The following is a 16,792-nucleotide window of genomic DNA, read 5'->3' on the forward strand; positions in this document are numbered from 1 at the left end:
TTTTTTTCCAGAAAAAAATGTCTAGTGGAAGCCTGTTTCCTGTGCAGTTACAAAGCATGGATTTGTTTTCTGTCAACCGCCATAACTACAAGAATGCGGTCAGCCGACTGCATCCTCGTGGAGGGAGGCCTTAGAAGCTTGTGTTCTTGCCGCCAAGCAGAGCCGGCTCGGGAAGCCCAGGGGTTTCGGGTTGTGCATAAGTTACTGCGTCCGATAGCACACTGAGGGCACTGCTTGACGAGAATCAAGCGTTGCAGAGACGGGGGGGGGGGGGGGGAGGCAAAGGGTAGGAATAGCGGGTACAGCAGCATGCGTGATCCTTACTGCGTGTTCGCCTTGCGTTTCCACTTTGTTCATATCTCTCTGTGTCTGTTAAAGGCTTAGCAGCTTTGTGGTACACGCTCAGTGCTCAAAATTAAGCACCTTGTGAGCACCTACTTACCATTGAGTTTTCAAGAAAGGGAATCTGGAAATGTGGTTGGCGCTGAGGGGCCGGGGCATTTGTAGGGAACTCAGGCGGTACAAGCAGAGCTGTCTCAGGGCCTGTACTTCCGTCTGAGCGAGCGCCGCCAACCCAAAGTCTCACAGCGGTTTCAATATTTGAAGTTTTCTTTAGTATCGAGTATCTTCAAATACACGATACTTTAAAAATGTATTTTCGATACTGATACTCCAACGCTTTCATTTTCAGCACACAATACCTAATATCGATATACAAAATGTATTTAAAGATAGTATCGAAAATGCATGTATCTTCGATACTGCCCATGACTGCTGCAGGGTCACGAGAACATTGACTGTTAGTAGCTTTAATCATTAAGAAAGTTTTAAGCTGTGCACATCTAATAGAGTTGGACCTGTTGTCGGAAGATAAGCACATGTTTGATCCTTCCATACTTCTAAAGTTCTTTTTTTGAACTTGGCACAAAGTGTAGCCAGAGAAGCTGGGGAAACGCTAGTCTCAACTTTTCGTGCCTTTGTTCTTTAAAGCAGGACACAGTGGCGGGAATATTGAATGGTGTTCCCCTAATCGGGTGCAACTTTATTATTGCATCCTAAAGGGCATATAGTGTAACTTCCTTCTGCACACATATATTAAAGAGCACTGAGAAAATGTACAGAAATAGTAATTCTACTGTCAGCCATGTGATTTCTACTATGTAACAGAAAGACGAGACGGTGTGCATTCAGTGTGAACTAAAACTCTCTTAAGGTGCTGTGCATATAATTGTGTGCGTTGGAAACGCAATCTTTTTTGGTGGTGTACTGCATCAAGTGCCAGTTTCTTTGCTGCAGGCTAACTTAACATTCTTCTTATCGCATGTGAATTTAGCTTTTGTTTTGCATTCAAAACCTGACAGATTAAATTTCTTAAGCCCAGATATACATTTTAGGGGACCAATGTTTGTTTTTAATCAAAATGGAGCAGCACCAAAAAGGAATTATTTTATAGTGGTGTTTTCAACCCATTGATGGGGGTCCTGTGCAAGTAAATGTCTGTTATGTGCATTTTAGAATTACAAAAGCATGCCTTGGATGTTGGTATTTAATTTGAGACGACTCCAGGTTTCAGCCAAAACACTGCCTTATCTGGATTATAAAGTCATATTCGCAGATGCCTGTCGAGCATGTTGGATGAAGAACCAAAACACCAGTTTGTCCTCAAGTTAAAAGTACAAGAACAAATGTTTGGTTTGGTTTGTGGGGTTTTAACGTCCCAAAGCAACTCAGGCTATGAGAGACGCCGTAGTGGAGGGCTCCGGAAATTTCGACCACCTGGCGTTCTTTAACGTGCACTGACATCGCACAGCACACGGGCGCCTTGCTTTTCGCCTCCATCGAAAAGCGGCCGCCGAGGCCGGGATTCGATCCCGCGTCCTTGGGAACAGTAGTGGAGCGCCGTAACCACTGCGCCACCCCGGCGGGGTAAGAACAAATGTAAAGTTTAATGCCCTGAAGAGGAAAACGAAAACTTGTTTGTCGACTAGCATAATTTTTGTGCTTGGGTGGTAGCCCCCGGGCGGCCTTCAGACTTGGCCGACACATAGGTGTCTCGTTTCGCTGTCCGTAGCTGGACGTTGAGGTCTGTGCCGAGCAATGCAACCTCCCGCTGTTTAGGTCTAGAGAGCTGCGGCTCCGCAGGAGGGGGTGTGGCGAGTTTGGCTCGGCCAATGCACAGGCGGCACGGACGTGCATTCAGAAAGTTGTGGCGGCACAACTAAACATGCGTAGGATGCTTGCTATTGCAGTGCCAGGACATTAATAACCCAGTAACGGCCAGGCGTTGAAAACGCCGGATATGCTATCATCTTTCATTATTTTATCGCTATTGGCTCGTCCCTGCAAAAATGCAAGATTAGGAAATTTATTGAGATAAGCTTGATTAGAGCCTAATTTCGATATTTTATTAAAAGCGATAAAATGTAGACAAATACGTGCGTCCGTATGTCAAATGCGAAACAAAATTTAAATCTCCAACACCTGCCTACCAGTAGGGCTGGGACAGGTAGGTCACCGCCGCTTGCGGCGGGGGCTAGCCTGGCACCGAATTTTTATCTGTTGTAGGCCGTCATTGCACCCGCCACCGCTTCGGTGGTGGAGGACGGCTGTTGTTGCGGCGTGCGTCTTTCTCTCCCTCTTCCTTTTCTTTCTTCTCTGTTTTCCCTTCTGTCTGCACGAGGCAGCGGAGGTGGCTCAGCTTCAAAGCCAGTAGCAGGCCCGTGCATTTTCTTTTCCTTTTTTTCGTACAGCCACAAACAACAGTGTATGGCCAAGTAAATGCTGTTTTGCTCTTGCGGTTTTCTTTTGTATGAGCATATCTTTCACTGGCCGCTGACACTTTTACTGTAAGCATAGAGTTTCTTACTCTTACCTAGAGGGAAAGCTGTGCTGCCGTCTATGAGGGTTTACATGGAGTTTCCAGACGGCCAGTTCAGCCACCATGGGCGCTCAAAGCATCATGGGCCGGAGAGCTCCGAGTGCAGAGCTACAACTTTTGGCCTAAACTAATGCAAAGATAAACGTTGTTTTACCGTAAGTAATGTCCTAAGATTGAATATTGTGACTATAAATTGCAAAAAGAAACAGCATGTCAGTGTGAGATTTATCCAATATAAGCGATGGCTCTTTCTCCTATTGGCTTAGTTTTGAGCAGCACAAATACCAATATTTCGCACTTAATAGGCAAACTTTGAAATATAAAAACGTTATGAAAATATTCATGGTTATGCAATCACTTAAGGAAGTTTTTAGTGGCATTTCGGGAAACAAAAACCATTTATTGGCGGCGTATGGTTTTGCGCCTTCGCTACTATGGCTTTCACAGTCTATGTACGCGCCTTCAGATGATGATGATGATGATGACGAAAAAGAAACATCGCAGTAACGCCACTCCACGTACCCGAGAAAAACCGACTGTCCCGCAACAAGTAGCACACCGGCCCATGATTCTTAGCGTGCCCTTGGTGGCTGAAGTGCAGCGCCCTCAGCTTTCCCTCTAGTTAGTGTAAGGAACTCTATGGCTGTAAGTGGGCGCGCGTGCCCTTCGCGTTTACACTGATGCATCTTGGGTGCACCACCACGTTTACCACCACGCGGAGCCATGATAGCGCAGCTATGCCCTTTCCTTCGTGAATATGGTGTCAATAACCGTTTCTGCAATCATGTTAGCAATTTATGAAGTTCTGTCAGAAGCTGTCAGAAGAAGTGAAAATTATTCAGGCCCCGCCGCGGAGGCTGTGTAGTGGCTCAGTGGTTACATCGCTCGACTGCTGATCCGAAAAACGCAGGATGGAATCCCGGCCATGGCGGCCACATTTCGATAGAGGCCGATCGCTGGCTCCCGTTTAGGCTACTGCGTCGTCATTGAACATTAATGAACCCCAAGTGGTCGAAACTTCCGGAGCCCTCCACTATGGCGTCCCTCATAGCCGATTGTCGCTTTGAAGTCTCCCAGCTAACTTTAGATAAGTGTTAAAAAGTATAACATTTGAGATCCACTTACATACGGGTACCGGCCGTCTGGCACACCGCAGGCATTTTTTTTTTTGCAATTAAATAATCGTTCATTATGATTTTCTAATTTACTAAATGTTGCATTTAGGCAATAAATGTGATTTTCAAATTGAAGAGCACCTTCTAAAACCACGATTCCATTTATTTCCGACAAAGAGAGCATCGCGTGTACCTTTTTTCCGAGCTGCAAAGGAACTTCCCGACCTCGGCAAGGCACCCGTTGGCTGTGCGATGTCAGTGCACGTTAAAGAAACCCAGGTGGTCTAAATTTCCAGAGTCCTCCACTACTGCGTCTCTCACCGCCCAAGTCGCTTTGGGACGTTAAACCCCACGAACCAAACCAATACCATTGAAAAACCATGTGTCGCTGCTTAGAATACCATGGAGCAAAATAGCCTCACAACTTGACTAGGGGATTCATGCTAATGAGAAGTGAAATAGTATGACGCCGCCCGGAAGACTGCGCGAAATACGGTCGCAGCATTGAAGGACTCTGATTCTGGGTTACGGCGATGCCTTTTCGACCGAACGAGCTATCGCGCAATGCAGCGTGGCGCGATGTCGTGAGTGGGGGGTCTTGGCAGTATCTGCGCATTCTGTCGGAACGCGTAGAGCGAGGCTAGCTGTCCAGCTGCGCATTGTTGTCCGCCTCGCCGCATGTGTTATCGATCCGCCCGTTTCGACGTCGCGGTGCTTTTCTTTCCTTGGTGAAGTGCGCGGTCATCTGATCGCCTTTGTGATGCTTTCGTTATAGTACCTTCGTGTCTTCACTGGCGGCGCACGTGTCGCTCGCCGTGCGTGTCGCGCGTTTCTGCGCCTTTCTATTGTTTCTCTGGTCGTCGAACAAAAAGAAAGCCTCGATCGCTCAGTTTTCGAAGCGAATTTCTGTCATTCGTCTGACGTGCTTCGTGTCAACGCTATTGCCGGTGTTCCATGCAAATACTGTTGACTTTTACGTACCGAAAATTATTATTTTTTTATGCGTAGTTTAAATGGCGGGTAGCTTTGGGAGAATGTCTATTTCCGTTCGAATAAACCGGAACTTCGAAATAAGCGGGCACGAAGCAACGAAGGTCCGCTGTCGAAGCTTAACACTCTCATCTGCTGCCGGTAGGGCTCCAGTTGACTTGTAATGGCCTACCCATAGAAACTATGCTTGTCACAGTAATGGCTCTCCTAAGGTAAGGTGCTACCCCGCCGTGGTGTTGTGGTTTATGATGCCCGACTGCTGTGCCGGAGTACCCGTGTTCGGTGGTGATCCAACCGCAGGCGGCTGCGTTTCGATGGAGGCGAAAGGGAGAGGCGTCCGTGTGCTGTGCGATGTCAGTGCATGTTAGATATTCCCAGGTGGTCGAAATTACTCCGCAGCCCTCCACTGCGGCACCATTTTTCTCCGCTTTCACTCACACCATCGTCCCTTCCCTTGCGGCGCGGTTCAAGTGTCCACAGAACAAGTGTGACAGATACTGCGCCTTTCCTGTGAAGCAATTTAGAAAGGTCAGGTGCTAGCTTGCGCCTGTTATCGGGCGCCGTAACAATGGGGGAGCCATCTTATGCATGGCGTGTGCATTGTAATCGAAACGAATTGGCGTCCGTGTGATGTGCGGTGTCAAAGATCCCCAGGTAATCGAAATTACCCCGGAGCCCTCCACTGGGCTCCTCTTTCCACTTTCTCTCCCACCTTCCATTCCAGCGCGAGTAAAGTGTCCACGAAGCAAGTGTGACAGATACTGCGCCCTTCCTTTCCTGTGAAGCAATTTAAATAATTACGAGAGAATTTAGAGACTAAAGTTGTGAAAGGCGAAAACCTGAGGTCTCATCTTGTCTAGCGTTCCTGTCATCTGCAATCCTGCAATCCCACACTTGAACGCGTGCCAAGAAACGCCACGCGACAGGAGAGATGGCGTACCGTCCAAACGCATACTCGTTGGAGAAAGTGGGACAATATTGCGCCTACGCTACAGCACTGTAGGACGCAGTGCTTTATGGCATCGAGTGCCATTCACTGCCTTCAGCAGGGGTACCAGCGGCCGACTTTACCAGAAGTCTCATCTTGTCTAGCGTTGTTGTTGTGGCTGTAGGAAGAAGGAAAAAAAAATGCATGGGCCTGCTACTGGCTCTGTAGCTGAGCTACCTCCGCTGCCTCGTGCAGACAAGAGAAAATAGCGAAGAAAAGGAAGAGGGAGAGAAAGACGCACGCCTCAACAGCCGTCGTCCAACACCGAAGCGGTGGCGGGCGCCACGACGGCCCACAACAGACAAAAATTCGGTGGCAGGCAGGCCCCCGCCGCAAGCGGCGGTGAACGACCTGTCCCAACCCCATCAGGGGTGTGTGGGGGAAGAGGTGGTGAAGGGTGGCTGTTCCTGGCCCTACGGGGCTGGGACGGTAGGTTAACGCCGCTTGCGGCGGGGGCTAGCCAGCCACCAATATTTATCTGTTGTAGGCCGACATTGCACCCGCCAACCGCTTAGGTGGTGGATGGCGGCTGTTGCGGCGTGCGTCTTTCTTTTCTTTTAGAGCGCAGCTCTTTGGCGTCCGTTCCTGGGTTTCGCGTCGGCGTCGTCGTTGGCCTCGTAACCAGCTCCGCCCCCCTTTCATCCCCCCAGCGCTAGCAGCGACCGACTGATACCGCTGGATGCCGCTGACGCCGCTAGAGAGTCAAGATAACGTGACTGCATAGAACACCGTCGCCGCCATGCAGAAAGAGGAGGGGAGGGTCCCCCCCCCCCCCCCCTGTACCTGTGTGGCGGATAGGGTGCTCTTCAGTTGCCGACGCGCCGGTTATTTCACGTAGGCCCCAGCACGTCGACGAATGTGTGACCACCTTCCCACGGCTAGACCTGGTTCTTGGCGCTGCGGAAGCGAGGGTATCATATTGTTTGCGTCGGCATCGGCGGCGTTGTCCCTGAAACCAACTCCGCAGCTGGGGTTGACTCACTATCGGCGTCAGCAGCATCAGTCAGTCGCTGCTATCTCTTCCCTCCTCCCTTTATCGCGTTGTCCGCTTGCTGCGCGTGCTTCTGCCCCCATCATTTGCCGCTGGGTGTACACGCCGCCCCCCTCCCCCCTCTTCCTGCGAGTCTCCGGTTGTCAAAGCGCCGGCTCGAACTTAATTCCTTTCTTCGCTCCTCCTCCAATGCAACCCCTGTGCGGTGGCAATCAGAGAGCCAGATCGGTGGCGGCGGATTTGCCTCAATCTATCGAAAAGGTGAAACAGCTTATTTTCTGCGCTCAAATTTCGCATTAGGAAGTAACGTAATCGTCGGTAATTTTTTTTCTCTATTTTCTCTTCTGTCTGCACGAGGCAGCGCAGGTGGCTCAGCTACAGAGCCAGTAGCAGGCCCGTGCATTTTCTTTTCCTTCTTCCTACAGTCACAACGCGAGGCTTTTCCCGCGTTGTCAGGCGTTATGGGTGGATTTAAGGACCCCCTTCTAGGCGTACAGCACGATTTCTCGAGGGCATGGCTTGGACGGATATGTGCACTGCTCAGCGCTAGCCGCTGGGCCTGAAATCGTGCTGCACGATGTGTTTAGGGTCGGTGGAGATCGCTGGCGTTCTTTAGCCGCCTTAGCAGGATGTCGGACTCATCGGCCAGCGCTGAGCGAAGGCTACCTGCTTGAGCATTCAAGCCTGCTGACGGCTGTACGTTTTCCGTCGAAAATGCTTGCTGTCCATGTGGCGTCTCTCGGAGCAATTAGTGTCCTCAGCACTTACGGGACCTCGGACGGCTATTACTGTAATGCGAGCATCAACGCATAAGCTGTCTCAGCTGTCTATGAAGTAGGGTCCATACGCTAAGGATGGACCTATACTTAAGCTAGAAATTTTCGTAAGAAAATAGCATTAGTCCCAGGCAGGAAAAAGGGCAACTATTCATAAGGGCCGGGACTTGCAAAAGCGGCCCGTAAAAGAAAAAAAAAAAAAAAAAGAAGGTCCTTATTATTCAGACTCTTGACGTACAGGAGCACTCATGGAAACGCGTGTATTCTGTGGTCGAGTCCATTATCATGACATTGTGTTCTTTCGAGGATGCGCCGGCCGCTGTAGAGCATAGAGCGTCAAGGTTGTCTCTGACCTTCATTTTCTTTTTTTCGTTCAGTGTGCAGGAAGTTTTTTTTTTTTTTTTTTTTTTTTTAAATCTGATTTGTGTGAATGGGACACGCCTGGTATAAACTGCCGATAAGCCCTGTCTTACTGACGCTTGTGGAGCACCTTTCACTGCAGCTACTAGGCGCGCGGTCCTCAGCAGTTTGTGCACACGCCACGCGATGTACGCGCCGTATATGCCGCCCCCCGAGTAACCTGTGACAGCAGCAGCAGCAGCAGCAGCCCTTTCGCTTCCCCGTGTACCATTGTCTTGCCTTGGCGGCTGCAGATCACGCTGGCTCCGTTTCTTGGAATGGCGCGCGCGGGCGGTGTCACAGCCGCCAAGAAGAGAGGCACATACGTTGCGTAACTGCCCGCTGTGTTGGAGAGGGAAGGCGTCTAGTAAAGGAGGAAGAAAAAAAAAAAAACGCTTCGTACTTTTTTCTGAGTGAGCTGCAGAGGCGTTGTTTCTGGGCGATCGGACGTTCCTTATCGCTTGGGCCGCCTTTTTGCATCCCCGCAAGGCTTAATTGGAGACATCGCGTGACATCCAGGAGCGGCTGCATTTAATCAAAAGGGGTACGCTGCACTTTTTTTTTAGCCTATGTTGCTGCGGCCTGAGTGCTCTTTTATGCTCTCCACGAATGAACCGAGTCATTTGCAGATTTTGGTGACATCGGCATGGTACATTGATACTATATTTGTATAGTCAGAGTATGGTGTACGTGGTGACTAAAAACTCGCGATTCTTGACTGACCAATGAAGATCTGATCCATGGGGCCGATTATTATGAATGGTTTCGTTTGGTTTTGGGGGTTTAGCGTCCCAAAGCGACTCATGCTACGAGAGACGCCGTAGTGGAGGACTCCGTAAATTTTGACCACCTGAAGTTTAACGTGCGTTGACATCGCACAGCACACGGGCGCCAGCGGCCGGGATTCGATCCCGCATCCTTAGGCACAGCAGTCGAGCTCCCTAACCACTGCACCACCACCGTGGGGCCGATCACTATGAACGGACCATAATTGTTCCTAGAATTCGGCATGCGGCCCTGGTGGTGTACGCACGTAGAGATTTATTTTTATATAAAAAGAGAAGTGAAAGCGGTGTTTATAATTCCTGAATAGTCTCTTCTTGTGCTGGCTGATTCACGAGAACTTCAGTGAATAGGATACGGAAGGGACGACGATGGCAGCGCTATTTTCGCAGTCTCTGCCGTGGTCCCTTCTTGCTGCTACTAAAGTTTATTATTACTGTTTCTTTTATTTATTTTTAATCAGTATTCTGGGTAACCCTGATGCTGTGGCATCTTCTGCTGTCGGGGAAGCTTGATCTTGTAGTGGACGTCGTGTGCTTTCTATGACGCGGCCGCACGCGAGTGTTTACCTAGCGCGGTCATATCGAGTGTGCCTCGAGTGGCCGCGTCTGGGCACGAAAAGGGGAGTCTTCCACATCACGCCGTCATGGCGCGTTGCGACGCGAGTGACAACCGCGGTTGCCGTCGGCCGTGATAGCGGCATGGAAATCGGGGCGACAAGCGCGGCGGTGACGTCACAGGTGACGTACGTGTACCTTTCGCCGTTAGCGTTCCCGCTTCGTGTGAGTGCCTGCGTGCGTGCCGTGTGTGTGTGTGTGTGCGCGCGCGCGCGCTCGCGCTTGTCACTGCGAACCGGCGGGGTTCTAAACTTAGCCGGCGGAGGAAGCTCTGAGGAGTCACCGCAGTCGTTGGGTTGGAGTCTCTCATTTTCTTCCTGGAAGTATGAATGAGTGGAACGGCACCCAGGAATGGTGGGCCATTGCAGCAGCGGCGGCGGTGGGTTTTTGCAAGCACGGAGCTGGCACGAGCGCCTAGGTGGTGTTGCACGAGCGCGTGTCCGTGTGTGCTCGAGAAGCTTGCGCTGTTGGTAGTGCCACTTGGTCACGCATTGTGTCCTTACTTTACCCAGCGAGCGCGTGTATGCTGTCGGGAAGTGGTGCAAAATCTTTCTTACTCTCATGACACCCGAACCGCAGTCGGGGAGGCGTAATTCCGTCTCCGTAGGGTCCCGCAACTTCTTTCTCCTCACTGGATGCCTCTCAGCAGGTTAAACGGCGATTGTTACCGAGAGGTGCCTCGAAACGCAAGCTAAAGGTAGCATACACACACCGAAGGCAGGAAATGATTACGGTGAAGGTAACTGAATGGGGTTACCATTGTCATGGCGTCACCTCGTGGCTGTGCTCACGGCTGGTTTTGCGGCTATTAAGAATTAAAAACATCACAATGCAACCTGAATGGGAACACCCCCCAGAAAATATCTTGGTAGCTTAGTTTAAAAACAAAGGTATTACTCGCTCAGCGCTCAGGTAAGTGGCGTCAATTCATTGCGCCACTGAAGCAACGAATACGGCAGGATTTAAATGCGCTGTTATTCATTTTTGCAATATTTCCGCTATTTGTCGCCAGGTGACGCTGCTCAGATGACTCTACCGTTGAGAGAACGGAATTTCGCGTCGGGGAGAGAATGAAAAGACATAGCGAAAGGTACCGTAGTGGAGGGCCCAGGGTAAATGTCGATCACTTTGCGTTTTCAAGCAAAATTTTCACTATGCCCAAGGTCAACCTGTCCTGCCGCATAAAGTCCCGCTTTAACCAAGCCGTATGGACGTGCCTGCATGTCGTAGGGGTAACGTGAATGCAGAGGTTCTGGCAGGCTGATTGTGATATCACACTCCCATATGAAAGGAGCGACCCGAGTTGGCAGCTCCTGCTCGTGGCATAGGGGTAACGTGAATTCAAATGTCATGGCAGGCTGATTCTAATGTCACCCTCCCACATCAAAGCAGAGGCCCGAGTTGGCGCTCTTTCAGGCACCCATCGACATTGACGCTGAAGGCTCGAGTTGGCTGCCGTAGAAAAAAAGGTGGTGTGACGTTGATCCGATCCACCATTCCGTGCTGTCCACCCGTCAATCCATGCATAACCGGGCTTAGCAAAGCTTTCGCTCGTATCACTACAGGTTCAAGCCTTACTTAAACCCCCCACCACCTGGGGTTCTTTAACGTGCACTGACATCGCACAGCACATGGACGCCACTCCGTTTCGCCTCCAACGAAGCGCAGCCGCCGAGGCCGGGATTCGATCCCGCTTCCTTGGGCACAGTAGTCGAACGCCGTAACCACTGCGCCACCCTCTGTACCTGCGGTCGTCGTAGCAAGCATGTCTATGTACTGTGGTAGTTTGTAGGTAGCATGGCCGCGTACTCATTGCACGAGACCACGTGTCATGGCCGCATTGGCAGGAGCTGCCATTGAGATAGGAATCAGTCACCGGGGCCCGTGAACCCCGATCCACTCCGCCCCTAGGCCATAAAACGGTATTGAAGGACTCTGGCTTTGTTAAAGGTAACTTTTCAGAGTCCTTCAATACCGCTCTGGTCTCGTTCTGCAGAAAATGCGGCGTTGTTTGCTTTGTGAATTAAAAATAAAAAGTCAGGGGCATGGCTGTGGCAGGTTGCAGTTGGCAGGCGACATGGCCGGGTACTGGTTGGCTGGCAGGTTGCAAGACGTCACCGAGACCAGGTAGAACGAGAGGAAGAAGATGGCTATACACTGTATGAAAGAGGCACTGGACAGGGGTAGAGGGAGGGGAAACCTCAGTTCGCAGGTCGAAACTGCACCTGCAAACTGAGACTTTCCCCATCTACCCACGGTAACCGAGACCAGGTGACGTAACCGAGACCAGGTGACTTGACAGGAGATGCCAACCTGGACAACTCTGTTGAGCTGGGTTGCTGGGGGTGTTAATCGAACATCCAAGAACCCCACTGAGCAATGACATATAGGACTTGGGTAAAGATGGTATTTTATAGATATCTATATGTTAAGCAGTAGTGCAGGTGGTTCGAATATGGCACCTTTGCCACTGCTACAAGTCTCTTCTAGTTCACTCCACCGCGGCATAACCGCCAGACGTCGCCTCTGTGTCGAGCTCTGTGCTCGGTTTCGGTTTCATACGGAAAGATGCATCGGATTCCCTCGCCCTGCAGGACTTGGGAAAATAATTTTTTCTTTGTTTCAAAAACTGATATTGCATCATCTTGTTCACAGCTTCGAACTCCCTGTTGGACTGACCTGCGACAATTAAACAGTTAATTAGTACACGTTAATTATCCGCATAATTAGAGGACATGTGTGTCCACCGCGGCACAGAGCAATTTGGTCCTGCAAATAATCGTAAACCAGTGTGAACGCTCGACAATTTTATTCTTACTGTTTTTGCTTTTGCCGTTTGGTGGCCGGTATATGTTTGCATGTGTGTATACCCCCCTCTTCCCCCCATAGCTACAGCAACGACCACAAGCAATGAGATGCGCGCGAGGCGATAAAACGCGCCACCGCTCTGGCACTGTGAGGAGGTGTGTGGAAGGGATGGTGGGTGTACAGATACGGACTCTTCTGCTTCAGGAGGAGTGCTATCGCTCCGACTTGCACACGACGCGCTCCTCGTACCATGCCGCTGACGGAGAAGGCACGACGGGAGTCGCTGGAAAACTCAAGTGCTGGAAAACTCAAGTGCATCGTGCCACCTACGTGCACCCCTTCCAGAAACTTGCTTGGCTGGCATATTAAGCGTTGCTGATATATGACGTTCAAAATTGAGCAAAATTCTTGAGAACACTATTCGCCAGTGTTTAAAGTCTGGCTTCGTCGAAGGGGGGTCTCTAGTGATCACAGCACAGGTGGAAAGGTAAATAAAGAGGGAGTAGAGAAAGCTGTTATGGCATGTTCTGCACATTGTTTTATGCAAAGAGGAGAGGTCATTGTTTTTGTTCCTCTCAGGTTTTAGAAAACTTGTTAATAATTTTTATTACGTCTTACTGCGAAACTATGGAAACAATAGAAATGTTTCGATTACCACTGAAAAGAATAAAAAAATGGCTGCCTGTTTCGTATTCATGAAGTCATGCATTCAAGTGCGGGGGGTCTAGACCCCCCCTTAAATATTGGTGAGGGGTCTCGGACCCCCCCCCCCCCCCCCCCCCCCCCCCCCCCCCCCCGACTCTAAGCCCTGGTATTCACTAAAGCCAGCTTTCGGTTCTTTCAGGCTCCGCTCTGTAATGCCACCGTCTTAATAGATTTCGGCGGTGCGTCGTGCGTTTTTTTTTTCTTTTCTTTTCTTTTTTGTTGCTTTCTTTATTTGTATCGCGCGATACGAGACGCAGATATTGTGCGACGTGAAAAAGCAGTCGAGATGGCATCTAGAAACGAGATCTGCTGACTTGCGCAACCATATATGCGACTGAGACGAGATCACCTCATAGGCGACTCCGACCTTGATCGATATCGCATAATTGCCGTTTACGGCTGTGGCGTGTAGCTCTGAATGGCAGAGAGCCAAGACAGTGGTGTGAGCTTATGCAACCTACCACTTCCACTGTACAAACCAGCCACGCGCGGTGGCATTTTCAGGCCCGGTTTTGTTAGCGTCAAACTATAGCGACCTTCGATCGAGTCGCCGTTGCGATAATTTCTGCGTTTTATTTATTTATATTTTCTGCGGGGGGGGGGGGGGGGGGTCGAAGTGGCATTACAGACCATTCGCTGTAATTTCGCTTTTACATGATGGTTTTTGCACCCTTTCTTCGTGCACTGCATGTACAGTCTTGGTCAAAATTCCTAAGGCCAAAGGTGTTTCGTTCAAGCTGCTAAATAGAGCTGTCACGGCATGATACAGGTCTAAAGGCATTTTAAATGCTACGAAATGATTTCCTATCACGGCATGAAACTGTCTCTTAGCATTTCGCTGCCCTTCAGTCATTAATGGCGTTGTGGCGGCTTCATTTTGCGGCCGAGAAGAAAATTCTTTGTCATCTGGACTTTTGACCAAGGTTTTGCGTGCCATGGACAAGTTGTCGCACACGTCCGACCTCACTCGATCTGATGAACTCGCGTTTTGTAGGGACTGAGTGGCAGTACACGTTTTCGCACCGACTTTCACAGAGCGCCTGAGCCAACCGCGCCGTCCTAACGGGCACCAACCTTTTCCGTTGCTTTTCTTTTTCCCCCTTTATTTTGTCGTCCTTAAGAATGTGCGTGTGGACTATAGCGTAAACCAACGCGAGGTGAAGCCCGGAATGGGAGATCTCCGATGTAGTTCCGGCTTCAGCAGCCAAGCGATAAGTGCGACGTCAACTTCTCGGCTGTGTACTGTGAAAAGGTCGAGGTCGCGTGATAAAAACTAGAGACGAGATGCAGTCGGTATTTTTGTTCACTCGCTGACTTGCCATGGTTCGTGGGGAACTCTGGGATAGTGCTGAAGAAAAGATCGAGAAACGATTATCACCGCTTTTGTGTGGCTCACGTAAGAGACCTCTCTGCCTTAATTGTGACGTGTCTGCTGAACCGAAGCCACAGTAAAAAATAATAATAATAATAAAGAAAGAAAAGAAAAACATTAATTGCAAAGTATTTATCGGGCACAAGTGAATTTCACTAGCAAACCATGTTTTCTGATGTCTGTGCGCGATGACCGAGTAAGATTACAAATGTTTACACTGCTCCCCCCTCCCTTCCCTTCCCGTTTAGCAATCACGTCGATCCGACCGCCGCCGCAACGCGTATTTCCGTGGACACGGCGAGGCGATGGACCCCGTGCGCGGGCGTTCCTTTCAGGCTGTACAGTGAACCCGCGCGCATCGATCCAGGCGACGAACTGACCGTCGTTGTTACTGCGGCCGCTGTACCACGGCGTAAATCATACGCTCAACGCCAACAACGCAGCAAAAACAAAGCCCGCCGCGCCAACCCTTCGCCGGAGCAACCTGCCCCCTTCCTCTCCCCCCTTTCTGAGCACGTCTGCCGATCCGCCGGAGTTCGAAAATAGCGTGCGAACGCGAGCGGGATTAGCGAGAGGAGGAGGAAAAAAAGGGCGGTCTGGCGCAGTCCCCATCGGCGCTCTTAGTACCCATTGAAACAGTCATTGCGAACGCTTATGTAAGGGCGTAAATTTAGCACAATGCAAGGCCTGGGCTTGTGCAGTAGTGTTTATGACCGACTGGGCATTAACTGCTTTCTCTGAGTGCTTGGCCAAGGGGGCGCTTATATCCTTTCATTCTGCTTGGGTCGCGAGCGAGTGTTCTGTTCTGTCAAGCAGTTGTCTGAATTCTGCGTCTTCGGTGTGTCTGGCAGGTTTTGTGCAGATAGGAGGTGGACATGGAAGTGTTCTTGATTCATTGCAAACAAAGTAAGGGCTCAGTCAGTTCAGACATTTTTGTCTTTGCAGAGAAATGTTTGTGTTGCGTATGGGGGCTGCTCTCAGCTGTCAAGCAGGTCGTATTTATTACCACATAAAAAATAAAGAAACACCTTTTCATTTTTGCTTAAACTGGGGCATGTGCAGATGGTGTATACAGGCATAGTCATGCAGGGGAACTTTTGATAGACAGGTGGAGTGTATTAACCTTTCCGTGCAGTTCAAAATGTAGGTGCCCCGAAGTCTGGCATGATTTTGCATCTAGGAGTTCATAGCTTATAGCAGGGCATCTGGCGATTGGCAGCAATGATGACAGTTCTGCATAAGTGATGTGAACAGCTTCCAGTGAAGGGTTTTGCACAGGTGTGTAATGACACATACATTTGTCTCTATAAAAAAAAAAAAAAAAAGCCCCACTTTTTAGCCATTATTGTAAGGAAGGCCTATTCTATTCAATGAATGAGATGAATGAAAGTGACAGCTATAAAGACAGGACTCAAATTTCTGTTTACCAGATAGTCTTTGTTGTACGTATTGATGTTGGCCCTTTTGTTGCGATGAATAGATGAACCTGCACTTGCAAAGGAGAAAAAAAAAAAAACATAGACTGTGAAAGGGGCTTTTGGGTATTATGAGAGACAGCAGATGGAGTTTTGACCATCTGAAAATATTAGCACCTCTCATATTTGCTGCAGTATAACCTGACAAATTTTACTGATAATGAAAGCAGGACGGTACTGTCTGCAATAGAATTGAATCAATAATATTGAATTATTTGTTCTTTCTTTTTGTTCCGCACCAGCAGAAGCGACCCTCTCATTGTAGTCATGGTCACTGTACATCTGGGTGAACACGTGTATGTTATCGCATTTTTCTCTGATGCTTGAAAAAAAATGCGGGTCATAAATTAGAGTTGCAGAACAAATGTAGTTACGCTCCCGGTACTGTGCCAGTTGTGTACAAGTTTCTAAACTTATAAACTTAGTTTCTGCCATTTTTGCCTCCTGTTTTAGGTTCAGGCACTGAGAGGTAGAATTTAGGAGACCTGGTGCATCTCATTATTGCTTCTTTTTCTTTTCTTTTTTTCTCTGTCCCTGCAGTGACACCAGACTCTCTCTGTAGTGGAAAGGTTGCCATCCGGGAAACATGTGGCTCTCACACCAGAGCCTGCCACTGCTGCTGCTGACGACCCAGCGTGGCGGTGGCCCCTGGCTAGGGCGCCACAAGGACGCCTGCCGTGCCCCTGCCTCCCCGTTGTTCGCGTCGCCGTGGTTGTGCGCACTTCCGTCCGCCAGCCTACCCAACTGCTCTGGCCGCACCCGGCACATGGCAAGCCGTAAGTGGTTGGACCCCAGCTTTACCCTGGTGCGCATGCAGCTTAGCTAGTGTTGCGGTTAGCAGGCGAGAAGCATATGAAACATTTTCATGTTGTTGATCTTTGCAAAGTAGCAGTAT

The 16,792-nt window shown here is 49.7% G+C and overlaps 1 protein-coding gene across 3 annotated transcripts in view; it reads left to right on the forward strand.

Annotated features, from left to right (window-relative positions):
- Pisd (phosphatidylserine decarboxylase) overlaps positions 1–16,792 on the forward strand; it is a 41,477-nt gene that overhangs the window by 3,538 nt on the left and 21,147 nt on the right. For 2 of the 3 annotated variants that reach the window (XM_084598431.1, XM_084598433.1), the window contains exon 2: positions 16,438–16,673. In XM_084598431.1, coding sequence (XP_084454557.1) covers positions 16,484–16,673 — 190 coding nt within the window. In that variant the 5' untranslated portion in view covers positions 16,438–16,483. Of the gene's footprint in view, positions 1–8,559; positions 8,682–16,437; positions 16,674–16,792 lie in introns of those variants that run through there. The other variant, XM_084598434.1, reaches the window with a different exon arrangement.

This window comes from Amblyomma maculatum, chromosome 3 (assembly GCF_055883805.1).
Source record: "Amblyomma maculatum isolate TAMU_Amacu chromosome 3, ASM5588380v1, whole genome shotgun sequence".
Classification (NCBI taxonomy): domain Eukaryota; kingdom Metazoa; phylum Arthropoda; class Arachnida; order Ixodida; family Ixodidae; genus Amblyomma; species Amblyomma maculatum.